This window comes from Maniola hyperantus, chromosome 1, assembly GCF_902806685.2.
Source record: "Maniola hyperantus chromosome 1, iAphHyp1.2, whole genome shotgun sequence".
NCBI lineage: Eukaryota > Metazoa > Arthropoda > Insecta > Lepidoptera > Nymphalidae > Maniola > Maniola hyperantus.
The window spans coordinates 6322580-6340562 of record NC_048536.1 but is presented as its reverse complement, the minus strand read 5'-3'; the positions used below and the strand labels follow the sequence as shown (position 1 = coordinate 6340562).

At 35.9% G+C, this 17983-nt stretch overlaps 2 protein-coding genes across 2 annotated transcripts; one reads left to right on the top strand and one right to left on the bottom strand.

Moving 5' to 3' along the window:
- Nucleotides 1-285: 285 nt before the first annotated feature.
- LOC117988870 (U2 small nuclear ribonucleoprotein auxiliary factor 35 kDa subunit-related protein 2-like) lies at nucleotides 286-17428 on the bottom strand. The gene is made up of 16 exons (XM_069499516.1): nucleotides 17259-17428; nucleotides 16616-16754; nucleotides 15564-15741; nucleotides 15238-15337; nucleotides 15072-15168; nucleotides 14448-14585; nucleotides 13748-13855; nucleotides 12995-13061; nucleotides 8689-8745; nucleotides 8530-8604; nucleotides 7697-7914; nucleotides 6231-6494; nucleotides 5153-5329; nucleotides 3763-3928; nucleotides 1801-1906; nucleotides 286-474 (listed from the first exon to the last, which is right to left on the bottom strand). Exons 1-16 carry the CDS (start codon nucleotides 17393-17395, stop codon nucleotides 306-308), a joined length of 2196 nt encoding a protein of 731 aa, XP_069355617.1. The 5' UTR covers nucleotides 17396-17428; the 3' UTR covers nucleotides 286-305.
- On the top strand, nucleotides 10921-12941 carry LOC117991984 (uncharacterized). Its single transcript, XM_034979974.2, has 4 exons — nucleotides 10921-11208; nucleotides 11317-11514; nucleotides 12142-12257; nucleotides 12418-12941. Exons 1-4 carry the CDS (start codon nucleotides 11010-11012, stop codon nucleotides 12574-12576), a joined length of 672 nt encoding a protein of 223 aa, XP_034835865.1. The 5' UTR covers nucleotides 10921-11009; the 3' UTR covers nucleotides 12577-12941.
- Nucleotides 17429-17983: the final 555 nt, after the last annotated feature.

Genomic DNA, 17983 nt, shown 5'->3' with positions numbered 1-17983 from the left:
ACAGTGGCGAGTCAGTGTCCTCGGTTGGTATAAACACTTTAACGAGTGCAATTTCTCAGCCACAGCACTGTTTCGGCTGAGTGACATTTTACTGTCTCGCTTCACTACTCGGTAGGTGTAATCTGCCCATGACATCGCTAACATTTTCCGAGCACCAGAGCTCACATAATATGACACATGAGTCATGCGGCAAGACGCTCACTGCTGCTGTCAGCAGCAGTACCAGTAGGTACTTGTTTAGTTATATCCATAATATCTGTGGAAACAATCAATAAAACATGAGTCTTAATATTATGTAGCTTTATTCAATATCTTTCTCGATGCGATTGTGAACGATGTGAATGATAATGTCTTCTATCCCTATGCCTGTGGTAACGTTCACTGTCTTTGTCTGTACGCTTCGGCGATGAGCGTTTTGGCGAAGTCCTTTCTGGTGATTCTGACCACCGCCAAGATCGTGAGGCTCGCTCTTGTCTAAAACAAATATTAAGTATACTATATGTATAGTTTTAAACATCTAAGTACCGTCTTTCCACAATAAAAAATAATCAGATTTAACTTTAAGTTTAGGCATCAGTTAAACTAAAGTTTTGTCAGTTTTTGTCATAAAAACGAAGGCACCTATTTTTATTCCATACTACTTAATATGAACCTTTTTACGGCTCAACTACTAAACCGATCTTGATGAAAAAGAGAATGCCTAAATTCTAAAAAAAAATCAATAACGGTATTCTACATTAATTCGGAATGTAACATTATATTTCGGAGTGTGATAAGGTATCAAACAATACCTTATCGCCGTAAAGGTGTGCCCTCCCTACATAAGTAGTCGAAATTCCACCGCGTATCTAATACACACCGCTATTATAGAATATGGAATGCCCTTCCGGCTGCCGTTTTCCTCCCCAATTTTAATATTCAGACCTTCAAAAGAAGCGTGAACAGGCACCTAAGCAGGCGCGCTCCATCTCCATCGATCTTCCATCGATTGAAATTTAATCAACACGTATTTTTTATTTTTTTATTTTACTTAAGAATACCAAAGTTATCGTTTACCAAAGATATCCACTTTTGAACAGATGATTAGGGTCACCCTACAAAAGTTATCTTCAACTGTTGATTAAAATACACGCACTCACACCCGATGACGAGCGCGGCGGCCGTTGACCTCTGCGCGCTTTAATATCGTCTAAGATGCGAATTTGGTACTTTTTTTAAAAAGGGAAAACGTCAGAGTCAGCTAGCGTGCTTATAGCGTGCTTCGTTTACGAATAGTATGACCATGATTTGTTTATTTTAAGGTAAAAAAATAAATTCTAAAATGGTACAAAATTATGAATGAAAATGTGTTTTATTAACGATACAGAACCACCAAAAAAAATTTGTGCAAAACAAAAAAAATCTTCCTGTATATAAATTATTTTATTCTAACTATAATATAGGGTAGCGCTTGACTGTTAAGTATATTTAGTAACTAAATGCATATTTTTTGTGACCTATTTATGGCCTGTGATACACTATGTGACTATACTATATTACAAATAGTAATTATTTTGATCAACGATGCTGGGACATTTTTTACATTATCTTTTGGAACAGCAATAGCATAGTAACTATGCCTGGAGGATAGGGATACTTTAATACCGAGAAAACAGTTACTACGAGTTTTTAAAAACCTAAATCCACTCACCTCTAAGTTGCAAGCGAAAGCTTTAGCACAGTAGAATATTATATTATTCTATTCTATTTATATAATAGTAATAATAAAATATAACATAATAATTATATGGACGTTTTTACCTTTCAGAATGCCGATTTTCATCAAATGTTAGCCTCATAGGATTTCTGAATACATGGAGAAAGTTACAAGTTCTGCCCTTTGGACAGCGTTTACGAGATTGCAGTCCTGTAATCAAATAAAAACAGGGTTCCGTATTCGGATATTTTTTTCGACATTTTGCACGATAAATCAAAACATGAATAAAAATAAATAAAAATCTGTTTTAGAATGTACAGGTACAGCCTTTTCATGCGATACCTCACTTGATATAGTTGTCTTACTTTGAAAATTGAAAATACTAATTATTTGTTTATTTTCATTTTTTTGTGTGTTGTAATCACAAATCCACGATTTACGGATTTATTCCTTTACTTGTGCTATAAGACCTACCTACTAAATTTCATGATTCTAGGTCAACGGGAAGTACCCTATAGGTTTCTTGACAGACACGACAGACAGATAACGAAGTGAGGGTTCCGTTTGAGGTAACCCTAAAAATCAGTTGTCAAAAAAATTAAAAACTTTTATTTTTAAAATAAAATCCTTACGTGCGAAGGGGGGTAATGTAACGAAGCGTTACATGAATTTATTATTTATATTATAATTTATCTAATTTATTATTATAAATCATATTTTTAAACGTAATTTTGTATTTTTTTTAAATTCATATACAGTGTTATTAAATTTAGGCGTTGCAAATAGCAACACCCATTTCCAAACGAAATCTTTGCTGTTGCTTGTTTTATACGTCAGGTCGAATAGAACGGCTTGAAGTTGGTTTGATTGACAGACCGCCATTATGCACCCGGCGCGTCTTGACGCTGGGTGTGTAAGTTTTTTTTGTTGCGTCCACCTTTTTTATGGTGGACGCGACGCCTTTAAAATGTGCGTTATGGAAATGTTTTCTTTAATTTAAATATATTATGCAGTGCTCTTACGCTCCCGTTTACGGGTAAGTTTTGGATGGTACTCAAACATGTAAATCGTAATTGTTTCATTGTCATTTTTTTCACCACGTTTCATACTTAGTTATTTTTTCAAATTTCGATTATTCTACTTGCTTATTTTAATAATCATAACCTTAGTAGTTAATTTCAACCTTTGCATTATCGATTAGCGTAGTTTATTTGCCAATTCATTAGTAATTTTCAATCTAGATTGCTTCATCATTGTAAAATTATTCTGACAACCCTCTTTTTTATATTTTTGTGAATAATTTCATTATTTTCAATATTTTGGGCCTTCAGCCGTTTATTTAGCCAAATCATTGTAATCTCCGTTCTGATATCGCCACACCGGCAATTCTGTCATGTCGAAGTACTTACCTTCTGTGTTCGACACGGACCCGGGTTCGATTCCAGAATGGAAATTTATATGCCAGAGGATAACCCACCTTGGTTATCATTTCCAGGGGCGAAGTTTGGATTTAAAGGCGGGTTTAAACCCCACCAGCAAACTCCATCATCTAGTCAGCACCGTCGGGTACCCACGGCAACATCTGCTGACATCGAACTCCCGGCCTCACACCATCTACGAGGCCGTCAACACAAGGGGAGTACACATTACTGCCGCTAGGGCAAAGGCCGAAATCAACGTAACACCACGACCCTACAAATTTTGTGTGCCGACCCATGAGCTAAGCCGCGGTAGTTTTTCTGTACCAATATTTTTATATTATTAAATCCTACCTACCGTGTGCTATTTACGCAGTTTCATTTCCATCATTTCTCTCATAATTAATTTTTTTTAACACCCGGTACACAGTCAGTGAGTTTCTCCTTTTATATATGTACAGATAATAGCCCCCTTTCCTCTCCAACTAAGCGTCAGGCTTGTGCTAGGAGTAGGTACGACAATAGTGCAACGGGCGGGGTTTGAACCGTCGACCTTTCGGTTTTCAGTCCACTCCTTTACCAGTTGAGCTATTGAGGCTATTTATTATATAGTACGACATAATTATAATATGCCTGCGAGCAACATACCACAAATAGCATTACTCCATGATATAATCTGACAGAATTGCAATGAAAGCTGCTTCCCCCCATACCACCTCGTATGCAGGGCTCTATACGCCAGCACTGCACTGTGTATATCTTCATATTCTATGTATGTGTTCCCACGGAGATGCTTTTCAAAGTTATTGCATACCTGTAAGAAGAAACAGGAATAATCGAAGCAATTAGGAGTCAAAGTAAAATTTAATCCATAGATTAAATAAACTTCACTAGTATGTAATACCTTAATAACAACGCATCTTACATATAAATTAAGGCACGTTTCCATGATACAAGTGGCTTGCTTGCAACTTATACATACAACTTCAGTAGTGGAAACGTAGCATAAAATCAGCTGCAGGTTGCACGAAAGTAGATTTTGAACTTCTAAGCAAAACGCGCAATTGTCGCTTACGTCCAATATGATATGCAAGTGACAAGTAAACTGTCTTACAAGCGTTGGCGCAAACGCTTGCCCTTTAACGTGCAGAGCAAGTACAGGGAAATATAATTTTAAGTAGTAGTAGTAGTAACTTGCATGCAAATGTTATACCTGTGTGTAACCATTTAACATCAGCCTGCTCGTTTGCTCGCTATTTTTATTTAAAAAAAAAGAACTTGCATTATGGAAACGTGGCCTTAGAGTGCATTTACATAAGATTATATACCATACAAACCTTGTCACAATAATAGATCCATTATACTCTTCAAAGGGGTTCACAATGCTATGTTGAAAGTACATTCAACTGGTACTTCATGTACTCTGTAGGTATATGTATGTATTTATATGATTTTTGAGTTAAGATACAATTTGTTACATACATAGTTTATTTATTAATAGAATGCTGTTACCAAATAATGGTGGAATCATAAAATATAAATAATGGGGCCGATTCTCTTGTATACAATCTCTAAACTAAACTAAATTAACAGGTCTAAATCTAGTGCTATCCTTTTCCGCAAGCAACATTATGAAAGGGATAGCAATAGATTAAGACGTGCCATTTTAGTTTAGTTTAGAGATTGTGTACAAAGGAATTAGCCCCAATATTATTATCTCTATAATATAAAAATGAATCACTAAATTTGTTGCTCATCGCAAATCTCGAGAATCGCTGAACCGATTTCGCTAATTCTTTTTTTATAATATTCCTTGAAGTACGAGGATGGTTCTTACGGAGAAAAATTTAATTCAACCTCCCCCTCAATTTTCTAAACTCCACCCGAGCGAAGCCGGGGAGTGTCAGCTAGTTATAAATACAATTACTCTCACTGGAAAACTTCCTATAAATATATGTACTTATAACCTTGTATAATATTGTAAAGGATACATTACGTGAATGCTGACATTTCAAACTAGCTTCCAACATCAACTTACCTTTAACTGTACAACTTTACCAAATTTTTGGAACTCGGGCAATATGTCATAGAAAAAGTTTTTGAAGTCTTTATATGTATCACTGTCTTCATATTCCAACATAATATCAGTATCATATTCATTATAGTTGGCATTATCTAACCCGAAGTGGCCAAACATATTTGGAGCAAGGAGAAACTAGAAATTAATAAAAACATAGTTTTATGTATGTACCTACTATAGTTGTATAGTATCAACTGTTATCAAAATAGTCTAATTAATTAAAAGTTGAAACTAATTATCACTTAAAAATATTCCAATCAATATACAGTACGCGGCAGAAAGTAATGTACATCGACATTTAGAAGGAAATAGCAGATTTGTAGAGCGTTGAGACCGACAAAACGTCTTATAGGTATGAGAAAAAAAAAGTGACAGAGACAACGCTCTAGAAAGCCGAAATGTCATTCTAAAGGCCAATGTACATTACTTTCTGCCGCGTACTGTACCTACCTAACCTAGCATGACCTAACCCTAACTTAGAATCACGCGTCCTCTCCAGAATTGATACATTCAAAATGTAGTGTTGGTGCAAAATTTGACGACCTCCCTGGCGCAGTGGTAAGCACTGTGGTCTTATTTGTCGGAGGTTCCTGGCAGGGGTTTGGAATTTTATCATTTATAAATTTCTGGTCTGGTCTGATGGGAGGCTTCGGCCGTGACTAGTTACCACCCTACCGCCAAAGCTTTGCCGTATGCCTAGCGATTTAGCGTTTCGGTACGATGCAGTGTAGAAACCAAAGGGGCGTGGGTTTAATAACAACTGCCATACCCCTTCCATCTTAGACTGCATTGTCTTCAAAGTTACAATATATAACAATACTACCAACTAGCTTATCCCCGCGACTGCGTCCGCGTAGACTGGGACAATTTTAAATCCCTAGGGGTTGAATTTACAAAAATCCTTTCTTAGCGGATGTCTATGTCATTAGCTATTTGCATCCCAAATTTCCAAAAAAAGTTTACGTGTAATGGCAAAGCTAAAAAATGCAAAACAATATAAAGCTTGTGTTAGGGTATTATTTGTTAAATAACTTACTTTACTTATGCCTGGGTACTTATGATTCCTAGAGCATTCATCCCCAAAGCGGCAGCAAGCAGTTTTCATGAAAAATGGGCATACATCACAGTCAGGTCTTGTTTCATATAAAACGGCCAACTCTTCAGGCAGCTTTGTTGTGTCTCCACTTAGGAACTTTTCCAGATTGTACATGAAAGTTTCTTGTCTTTGCCTATTTTCCTCTTCAATTTTCTTTAATCTTTCCTTTTCTTTTTCTCGTCTTTGTTTCTCCATTTCCCATTCCTATAATTTACAAAACATTTGAAAATCACTTCACATCTCACTACTATTAAAATAATATATATAATAATAATATATATGTTATATATAGCCTCGATAGCTCCACGGTTAAAGGAGCGGACTGAAAACCGAAAGGTGGCCGGTTCAAATCCCACCCGTTGCACTATTGTCGTACCTACTCCTAGCACAAGCTTGACGCTTAGTTGGAGGGGAAAGGGGAATATTAGTCAGCAATTAACTTGGCTAATATTCTTAAAAAAAAAACTGCAAAATGTGATATATTACAACAGTAATATTAACTGAATACCTATGTGTAAACAAAGTTTAAATATTATAAGATAACATTTCACAACTCTTGTGGGTAAAACCACGTAAAACAATGTAGTAAATCTGGATCACCACAAAATTATTGGCTTTGTGCGTATGATGTATATGTTACCGGAAATGTATTAAATTCAGTGATTCTATAGATTTAATTGTTTAAAATGGACCCCCTCATTAGGAGGCTAGTCTAACCACTAGGATACCTAGTTGCCTGGTAGAGATCGCTTCACAGCGATAAGGCCGCTAATTGTATGTTCTTCTTTTATATGTTACTTTTTTGTGTCTTTTCTTTTTGGTGTACAATAAAGAATATTTAACTAAACTAAACTAGGATAGAATAGAATAGAATAAATTTTTCTACTTAAAAATCAATTTTACAAGAGCTTTTGAATTGTCAGAATAATTTACCACTGGTTAGGAATGCTGTCGCTACCGAGAAGAACCAGCAAGAAATTCGGCGGTTGGTCGTTTCAAAACACTATCCATATTATAAATGCGAAAGCGTGTTTATTGGTTTGATGGTTAATTGGTTTAGTGGTTTGTCCTTCAATCACGTCCTAAAGGAGTAATAGATTGCCGTGATTTTTTGCATGGGTATAGTTTAAGACCAGAGAGTGACTTAGGCTTCTTTTTATCCCGGAAAATCAAAGAGTTCCCACGGGATTACCTAAAACCTACATCCACGCGTACGAAGTCGCGGGCATCAGCTAGTGTTTAATAATTTACATTTATAATATATGCTATATTGAACAAGCAATTGCAGAGCCCCACGCTTTTTTATCATTTACATAATCTTCAATTGTATAATATGTGTTTTGCTAGGCTATCACCACTTGTCCATTAATATAGTAACTTAATTTTAAGTATACAATGAAACTTACAAGTTTAAGTTTGGTCTGCTGTTCAATCTGCTTCTGTCGTAACAGCTCTCTTTTCATTTGAAGTTTATTCCACTGGTCCATTGCTATGACTTCTGCTTGCAACCATTTTTCATTTTCAATATTATTCTGTATTTTTATTTCTTCTATTTCAAGTAATTCTAAAGCCTTTTGTTCTTCAAGCAAATCTTGATCATTGACAGTGTGGACAAAACTAAAATCTGAAATGATCAATATTTTCTACATTTATCTTTAAACATTGAGTAAATTTAATATTATGATGTCAGCCACATCCGCATCCGCCTATATAAAAGGAAAAGGTGACACTGACTGATCTATCAACGCACAGCTCAAACTACTGGACTGATCGGGCTGATAGCTGTTATGACGTAGGCATTCGCTAACCAACCCCTAAGGGGGTGAAATAGAGGTTTGAAATTTGTGTAGTCCACACGGACGAAGTCGCGAGCATAAGCTAGTCTAATATATAAAAGGAAAAACATTTAACTAAAACCAAAGATATTTAAGTGTATGTGTTATGCTAAAACACTTTTGACTGTTATTTTAAAATGTAGCTGCCTTATATTTCTAGAAGTAAGCTTGCCAGTTGCCACTTGTCTCTACCGAGATGTGTGTAACAGTGTTACAATATAGGTACAGTGCTTTGGTATTTTTACACAATATAATTAATGTACCTATGCTCCTGTTTCTAAATATATATTATACAGTATATACATAATATATATTATTATACAGTATATATATTACAGGCTCAATAATGAAATACCTAGGTATATAATTTGTTGTTTGATTATTATTATTAATAGTATACTTGCCTCTTTCTTTTGCTAACTGTGTTCTAGCTCTTCTTCTTCTTTCCCTTTTTACAATCTTTCGCCATTCTTTATGCCTAAAAATTAATAACAAATAAATATTAAGTACCTATTCTTGTGATAATTTTAAAAGGTTAGGTAAGTTGAGCTTTATTACTTTCCCATTATAAAACACCAAATTGTAACCATTTAATATTTTTTTGATTATTTCACAAGGTATTCAATTCTCATTAAACTACAAAAATCCATGCAAAAATTGTTATTATGTGGGATTATTCAGAGAATATAATCACTACGTTTTGGATTATTATTTCCACTGCGCTTTTATTTCTGGTCGGTGCACTGCGCATACATAATACAGACGTAGGACCACAGAGTACTTTGTAATATATGAACGTAGGACGTAGGTAGTCCTTTTATACGTAGTGATTATATACTCTTTGACATGCAGTTACAGTACAGCAATGGTACCGTAAAACGGGGTGAATAGGAACCGGGGTGTGAATAGGGACAAAACTGGGAATGAGATTTGAACGTAAAAATAATACCCAAAACAGCTTAGAATTTTGGTAGCATTGTTTTTCCCTATAGTAGACTATTTGATCTTTTATTTGGCAACACTGAACCAGAGACAAATTGACATTAAAATAACGAAAGCGTCATTGCAAAAACGTTGTTCAAAACGCGCTAAGCCGTAGGTCTCAAAACTTTGGTTACTTTGACGCAGTACGAGAATAAAACAGTACAAAAACTATTAGAAATCATTAAACATTTATCTAAGAGGCGTCACAAAAGCAGATTTGTCTAAATGTTACATATTTTTCTGTAAAAAAGAAAAAATTGGAACCAAGTGGTTTTGGCTTTGCCATGGGGATTATAGGTACGGGAAAGGGGTGGATAGGAACGCTATACTTACTGAATTGGAACGAATCAAGGTTAAATAGGAACAGTAAGGTTTATATAGGGACAGGGCTGTCACTTTATATATTTTATTAAATTGTTCAAAAAAAATCTTCCTTCTTGTGTAGTCGACTAGTAAAATTTAGTTAAATGGCATTTTACTGTTTAATATTGATAAATAAATAAATAAATAAAAATATTTTTTATTCAATTAAACTTTTACAAGTATAGGTAACTACACTACTTGTAACAGTTTAATTAAATAAAAAATATTTTTATTTATTTATTTTTGAATCGTCAAACCACTGATTCGGAATGCCAGCAACCAGCAAGAAACTCGGCGGTTGCTTTTTTTAAAGATTTGATACCTACTATGCCATCTATAATAACATAAAATATAGCCTATGTTACTTCTGAATAAAATAGCTATAGAATATGGTGAAAGAATTCTCAAAATCAGTCCAGTAATTTCAGAGTTTATCGATTACAAACAAACAAGTCTTCACTTTCCTAATCTAAATATATAAAAGGAAAAGGTGACTGACTGACTGATCTATCAACGTACAGCTCAAACTACTGGACAGATCGGGCTGAAATTTGGTATGAAGATAACTATTAAGACATAGGCATCCGCTAAGAAAGGATTTTTGAAAACTCAACCCCTAAGGGGTTGAAATAGGGGTTTGAAATTTGTGTCGGACGAAGTCGCGAGCATAAGCTAGTTTTTGTAATATTAGAGGATAGACTAACTTGTGTTTGACAACCCTAACCTTTTTTCCCTATTCACCCCTTTGCCATTCCGTTACACCCCGGATCAAGTATAAATAGGAACAGCATATATTTTGATTAAAATATACCAGTAATTTATCATTATTTTATATTTTTTGGATGTTTCCTTAGAATTCTTACAACCGGAGATGCTTACAAACAGTTAAAGCATCATAATTTGTACCAAAACATCCGTAAATTTCAATGCGAAGTTAGAATTCGTACCTATTCACCCCGTTTTACGGTACAGCAAGGGTAGGTAGGTAGGTAGGCACAAGGCTACAGCACATTTTATCTAAGGTACAGCAGGTACAGTCTGTGGTTACAGTGCGACAAGACCAAAGACTATCACATAAGTCCATAAGTCATAACTCTATCTATGATAGAGTAAAAAAACCAGTTACACGATAAGGGACAAAAAATAGGTTAGCTGCGTCTCTGTTTATCACATTAGTAACTTTATCTGTACTCTCTTTTTAGTGTGAATGAGAAAGCAAACGTTCCTGTATCTACCTTTATTACTCTATCTACGCCTGGGAAATTGCTGGCGTGCTGGCGTGTTATTTCATTGCGTACCTACCTACCGAAAAGAGCCGATTGACGATTTTTTTTTTGGTAGCGATGTTTTATCGATATGAATTTTGTCCTCACTGCCATAAGTGACACGAGCTTAATTAGTTTTTTTTTTATGTTAGTGTGTCTACTGTCTATGATATATTTTAAAAGAGGGTAGTTGAAAATTTATTGGTAAAATTAGCGTAGGTACAGGAGTTGTAGATCATTTGTTAAATATATATTTAAAAAAAACTTATTTAATGGATAGACACAAGGAAAATTTAAAATTTAATATAATAAACAGTAATGAAAGAGAGTTGACAAAATTATTAAGCAGTGGTTTTAATCCTAATTTTCAAGGCGGATGGCCCATAAGACTAGCAGCTCGACACGGATTACACTGTATTGTAAAACTATTAATGCAATATGGAGCTAATCCACATTTATTAAGTGAAGCTGGTAAGTAAAAAAACGCCCTAGATTAAATTGCAATGTGAAAATAATTACCGCAGATGTTTCTTTATAAAGCGACTGTTGAATGTGGATTAAAGAATATTTTATGTTTAGGAGCATCCACATTGCAACTTGCAGTGTTCGCCGCCTTACACTGGGAGAGTGATGACTGGACATTTTTGTTATCATGCTGCGATTCGTCTCAGTTAGCTGATGGGGCGGCGGTTGCAATAATTTTCAATAATGTAGCAGCTCTGAAAAAAATTATGCAAACAGGACGGTGTAACCCTAACATTCCAACGAGTCTAACAGGTAATTTTCCGTCATTAATTTTATTTTAAAGATACCTACTGACGAGCGCTCTCAAAGTAGTACCTAGGTAGGTACTTATCGTAGGTAGGTATTCTTCAACCGATGCCATGCTGCCTCCAAGCTAAATATTGCTCGCAAAACAAATAATCGAGTTTGAAGTTGTAACATGGCAGTTCGCGCACGGCCGAGATTTGATTTTGGACAATGCTAAATCATACGCCTCGTGAGTCGTGTTTAGATTTGTGCACATAATGCGCCGCATTATAATTTACACCTACTTACGAGTACAGCCGTGATAGATAGATAGTGGTTAATACATCAGCTGCCTCCTATTCGGGAGGTCGGGAGATCGAACCCGGGCACACACCTTTAACTTTTCAGAGTTATATGGGCGTTTATAAAATTCAATACCACTTAATTTAACGGTGAAACAAAACGTCGTGAGGAAACCTGCACACTTGAGTTCTCCATGTTCTCAAATATGTGTGAAGTCTGCCAAACCGTACTTGGCCAGCGTGATAGATTATAGCCAAAACCTTTCTCATTCTGAGAGGTGAGCAGGGACTCATGCTCATTAGTGAGCCGGCTATGGGTTGATGATGATAATACCCACGATTTGTATTTCAGGTAAAACAGTGGACGACTTAGCAAGGGGATACAAACTTCAATATCTATTAAATGTTCCTGTGTTCCAAACTAATCTTCAAGTTACGCCGAATTCATCTCCACGTGGGGCAAGAACGGTTAGTTGTTTCCAGTAAATGTCGATAAATTCTTATTCCTCTCGCTTTTAACCTCCTCTTGTTTTGAAGGATAGATATTACAATTTTTTTGTAAACTGTTTGCACAAAAAAAACTTCTTTTTAAAAATAACATAACAGCTAAAATCCCTTTCGTTTTCAGGATGTTAGAAGCACACAAGTTCCACAACCAGCGCACAGGAATCTGTCTCCATCGGTGGCCCATTTCTTCGACCTCACAGCTGGTCAACCGTCCTTAACTCCACCTCGCAGCCCAACACCACGGTCGGCGTTGTCTCCCTCAACCCAACTTAACTTTTAGAATGTACCTACCTACTTCACCTTAATTTTTTTTTTATTTTTTATTATGAGGTTTAATAAGACGGTATGGTATACAAGTGATAATGTAGTTAAATCATATTATTTAACTAAAATAAATAAAACAACATACTTAGACATGACGAAAAAATATTTAATGATTAATTTATGTTACGGTTTACAACAAATATTGTAATGGTGATAATGACGATGTGAAGTGAGAATTATTATTTTAATCTAAGTGGATAATGCACTAATTTTATACCTGCATTGTGACAAATTAATAATGTTTTTACTAATCCACCTGACGACAAATTGAAATGATTAATTAAATAAATTACATTTTAACAATAAATCACGTTTTATTAAGTATTCTTTTACTGAAATTGATATTTTTAAAACAATTACCTAATTATCTCTGCGTTGATACTGAGTTGGTGTGCAGAGGCTTACGGCTTGCGTTTCTGATAAAATTTCGCCATGGTTAATCTGAAAAAGAATGTTACGAAAATGCATTGATATCTCGGTAGATAGGTAGGTATATACCTCGTAAACTGAAAAGCCAGGACAAACGTAGAGTTTGTGACATTTACCTACACAAATCTTTGGAATCGATTGCTTAATTTTGCCGGGCTCACTTGGTCACTTGACCCTTTGAATATAGGTACCTAACGGCCGGCAGCGCGCCCCTTCGACGGCACTTGCATAACTTTTATCTCATAATATTATGAGAGAGAGTTTATGCGATGGAAAGAGAGGCATTTTTATAAACATTGTTTAGGCTGCAGCGTTGTGCAAACGGAACTGGATTTTATGGCGTCGAAGTTAAAGAGTCGATATTTCATATTCATTTAAATATCTTTGTGGAGTGAGCTTTCTGTACCTGGTAGGTACCTATACATATAGCCTATAGGTAGTACTTTGTGGTACCAAATACGAATTCAGAATATCAAACAATGTCAAGCGTACCGACCTGTTTGAAAATTAAGCAGCCGTTTTCAAAGATCGTGGGCTCATCATATACCTATTTAACAACTATTTATTTGTGCAAGCACTCTCCGCGGTATAAACATGAATAAGTATTCATAAAATATGATACAACTTTTGGACAAATGGATAGTCTTGCCATAATAAATTGAATCAAGCAGTAACATTTTTTTCAAAAAATAACTTACGTTTTCCAAATTGTTTTCGGTATTAGCTGCTTCAATCGTTAGTGGAATCCCAAGAAAACTTGGCATCTTACTTTTTAAGCAATTAATAAATCTCATTAATATTTGTCGCTGAAAGTGAAACAAAATACTATAGAGATACCTAGTTAGCTCTCTATTTTACGCATCAACGGCCGAATATTGTACTAGATAGACCGATTAAAGCTTAATCTACTATCTAGGAACCAGAGGCCCTACTAAGCTTTGCGTAAATCTGTCGAAAAACAGAAAAAGGACGGAAGTTTTGCACCTTTCCCATCCATATAAAATGGCTGATTTATGCACAAGCAATAATCCTATGTCTATGACAGTTAACGTTAACTTGAATAGTTAAACTAGGGCCTAGGGTTCAGGGCCTCTTCTTCGCTCTGGGCTGGTTTCCGCACTTAAACGTTTCCGTCTGTTGTGCGTGGTTCAGGGCCTCATATCTTGTCGTAATTTGTAAGTATACTGTCTTATATGTCCTCTGTTTAACTAAGGACGCGGACGTTAGTTTTAGCGTTTGGAGAGCTCCGTTAAATTATGTTAGGTACTCTAAAGTTACCCACTCGCAATGTCGAAACCATCCTCACGTTGCTTCGGCCAGTATACCTACTTTCTTTTAAATTCAAATCATGGCTTTATAGCCTTAGTTACTTGATTGAGATAGGTAACTCAAACTTACTTCTGCTGGTTTTGGTAAGGGTGTAATGATAGGGAAATTTCGTGTTAAGCAAATTGCAGGGTATGTCAACGGATCGCCGCGCCAAAATCTAACCGCATAATAACATGGATACTCCTCTTCTGGTAGTCGGTAACCGTGCTATAAAGGTAAAAATGATATGACTGTTCGAAGCAACTTATTTAGTTTAATTTAATTTAAAACAACTTTATTGTTAAGAAAATTACAGAGTAAGAATAGCTATACACCTAAAAAACAAAGGGCGACCTTATCACTAAAGTGATCTTTTATTATTTTTCTTTTTTTACATGACGACAACCATGCTTAATAAAAAGAATTAATGATGTCTAGGTTGGAGCACGCTTGCCTAAAAGATACCTATTTACTCTTGGCTTAAAGGTATTTAGGTTTTATTATTATGTGGCAGGACAGAGGTCGGAAGGGCATTCCACATCTTAGCGGTTTGCATTAAAACACAAAAAACTTCGCAGATCTCACCACATAGAGATTCAAAACATGACTGGACTGATGTACGCAATAGTGTACAGATTAATTTATCGTTTTGTACACAATAACAAGAAAAATTGACTTCTGTAGTTACCTACTTGGATCATAATATGGACTTACTATATTTTTCCAATGACGCCGTAGATCTTTATAACATTTGAACTTAGCGGATTGAGGTAAAGCTCCATAATATTCTTCTATTACACCTTTATTGAGGCTTAAAATATAAGCAGTTGTTAATAAAGAAATTCTATCGATATTAGAATCATGATAAAACATTCTTTACCTAGGAAGAACTCTTATGCTTTCACCTTCAAAGTATTTTTCGTCTTTACACTTTATCAAGTGGATTTTCTCTGGCTTCAATTGTAATGTTAATGTGGACTCTGAAATGGGTGTATAGATAGATACCTAATACATTTACATACTGTAGTAGGTAATCGAGCGAGTTTTCGTACAATGCGCAAATTATATTAGGTAGGTATGCCTCGTGTCATACTATTATATATTCTGTGCTACTAATTTTGCTATTGGACTACTAATTTTGCGCGCACTATAAAATAGGTAAATAAATAAATGATACAGATAGAGGCCAAGTTAGTTTGTACTTACTGTTCGCAACAATTGCACATTGAATACCATCTTGTGGTCCTGGAGCCGTTAAAAAATCTCTGTTGTTTATCAAATGATTATATCCCAAGACGTTCCAAATAGGTGCGATTTTAGCCGACATAGTGTAGTGGAAACACATTTGGTACATCTCGGAAGTCACTTGGCCAATACTACCATCCTAAAACAACAGGGAATTAACCAAAGAAACGGCCAAGTGCGAGTCAGGCTCGCGCACCAAGGGTTCCGTACTACAGTCGTATTTTTTTAGACATTTTGCATGATAAATCAAAAACTATTATGTGACGGTGACACGCGACACAGTGTCGCGCAATTGTATGCAAGTTATCGTGCGTTGCGGACTCTCACCTCCAATGCTATCCATACATTTATATACAAAGTACTATAAGTAGTGCACAATTTATTCTCGTTCCCCAAGAATCGCGCGTCGCTGCCGCACGTCACGGTCTCGTACCGCTTATCCATACTAATATTATAAATGCGAAAGTGTGTCTGTCTGTCTGTCTGCTAGCCTTTCACGGCCCACCCGTTCAACCGATTTTGACGAAATTTGGTACAGCGATAGCTTTCATCCCGGGGTAGGACATAGGCTACTTTTTATCCCGGAAAGTCAAAGTTTCCACGGGATTAAAAACCCTAAATCCACGCGGACGAAGTCGCGGGCATATCATCTAGTATTATAATAAATGTGAAAGTGTGTCTGTCTGTCTGTCCCTCTGCTAGCTTTAACAGTTTCACAGCCCAACAGTTTAACCGATTTTGATGGAATTTGGTACAGAGTTAGCTTACATCCCGGGGAAGGACATAGGCTTTTTATCCCGGGAAATCAAAGAGTTCCTACGGGATCCTTAAAGGTCCATCCGTTTAACCGATTTAACAGATGTAGCTTGCATCCCGGAAATAGACATAGGAAGTTTTATCCCGGAAAATCAGAGTTCCCACGGGATGTTTCAAAAACCTAAATCCACGCGGACGGAGTCGCGGGCATCATCTAAGTAGTAACTTATAAACACATTATGTAACTTAGGACTTACTTGAGTTAAAGAATATTTCAAAAACAAAGAAGTCAGACGATCGTAATCATTCCCTATTTTATTGAAAATAATGTGTATTTGTTTAACGTCACTTTTGTCTGGACTTGCCAGTATAGATGAAGCAGAAAATATTATCATTCTAAAAAATATTAACTTTTCTGAGTAATCAACACATTCCGTTTAAGTAATGTTCCTTGTTAGGTACAAGCTGTACTACACTAAACGCAGTAAGTAGGTACATAATTATAAATTTTATGTACGAGCACATTGTGACTTTAGATACGCAGTAGATATCGAAGTCTGCGCGCAGTCATCACCATCCTCATTATCAATCGGTTCTTCGAACTACCTAGTGCCCTGCCAATTGCCACTAAAGACTAACTACCAACTCAAGGCACTAGGTGATGACCGCTCAGAATACAGAATTGTTCTGTATTCTGAGGACCGTGGTGATGACGGATTCACAGCGCGCAGTCATAGCGCCAAATAAGCCCGGCAAGAGCTAGCACATAGAAAGATTTGGACTTCTCTGCGTTTATACGTTGCTTATAGGTATGCGTTGCTTTCATACACACTAAGGAATAAATACCTTTAATCACACACAATTTCTTTTCAAAGGGAACGATCAGCCTTATGTACGTACCTACATTTTAGTACTTTCCAGTGGTAATTCGACGGAGCAGAACGATCATGTTTGTCATCGATATTAGCAACGACTTTAAGATAACCCAAATTATTAAAATTTGAGTTTGATATGTTATATTGGTATCCTTGCATCATATTTTTATACAGGAAAATACTTTTTTCTATTTAAATTTTTATACCTCGATCCGATACTTTTCTACACGATTCACTATTTCGCGCCAACGGAAAGAAAATCAAAACCATAGACAATACACATGATTTATTTTAAAGTTATTTTTTAAAAATCGAATGCGGTGTAGTGGATGCGGGCGGGTATCTTTATAAAATCATAATTTATAAATTATTATTATTTTAATGTAGGATGACTGGTGTCTCTTTACGTTTAGCTGCCACAGCTGTTGTTTGGAATAAAGATTTTACTGAGATATATACAATATTTCCAGCCGGTACGTTAGTAGTTACGAGGTATTATTTATATTCTGTGCTGCCGGGTCTACTTATTTTGCCAACGCGTACTTCTACGTTTAATAATACCTATTAGACTCCTTCTTCTTCTACTTAAATATATAAAAGGATTGATGACTGACTGATCTATCAACGCACAGCTCAAACTACTGGACGGATCGGGCTGAAATTTGGCATGCAGATAGCTATTATTACGTAGGCATCCGCTAAGAAAGGATTTTTGAAAATTCAACCCCTAAGGGGGTTTCCACGCGGACG

Coding starts and splice junctions, on each gene's coding strand:
- LOC117991984 (XM_034979974.2), top strand. CDS start 11,010: ATGGATAGACACAAGGAAAATTTAAAATTTAATATAATAAACAGTAAT. Junction 11,209..11,316: donor ACATTTATTAAGTGAAGCTG/GTAAGTAAAAAA, acceptor TTTTATGTTTAG/GAGCATCCACATTGCAACTT. Junction 11,515..12,141: donor CATTCCAACGAGTCTAACAG/GTAATTTTCCGT, acceptor TTTGTATTTCAG/GTAAAACAGTGGACGACTTA.
- LOC117988870 (XM_069499516.1), bottom strand. CDS start 17,395: ATGATGCAAGGATACCAATATAACATATCAAACTCAAATTTTAATAAT. Junction 5,330..6,230: donor AGTACCCAGGCATAAGTAAA/GTAAGTTATTTA, acceptor ATTAATTTCTAG/TTTCTCCTTGCTCCAAATAT. Junction 475..1,800: donor GAAAATCGGCATTCTGAAAG/GTAAAAACGTCC, acceptor TATTTGTTTTAG/ACAAGAGCGAGCCTCACGAT.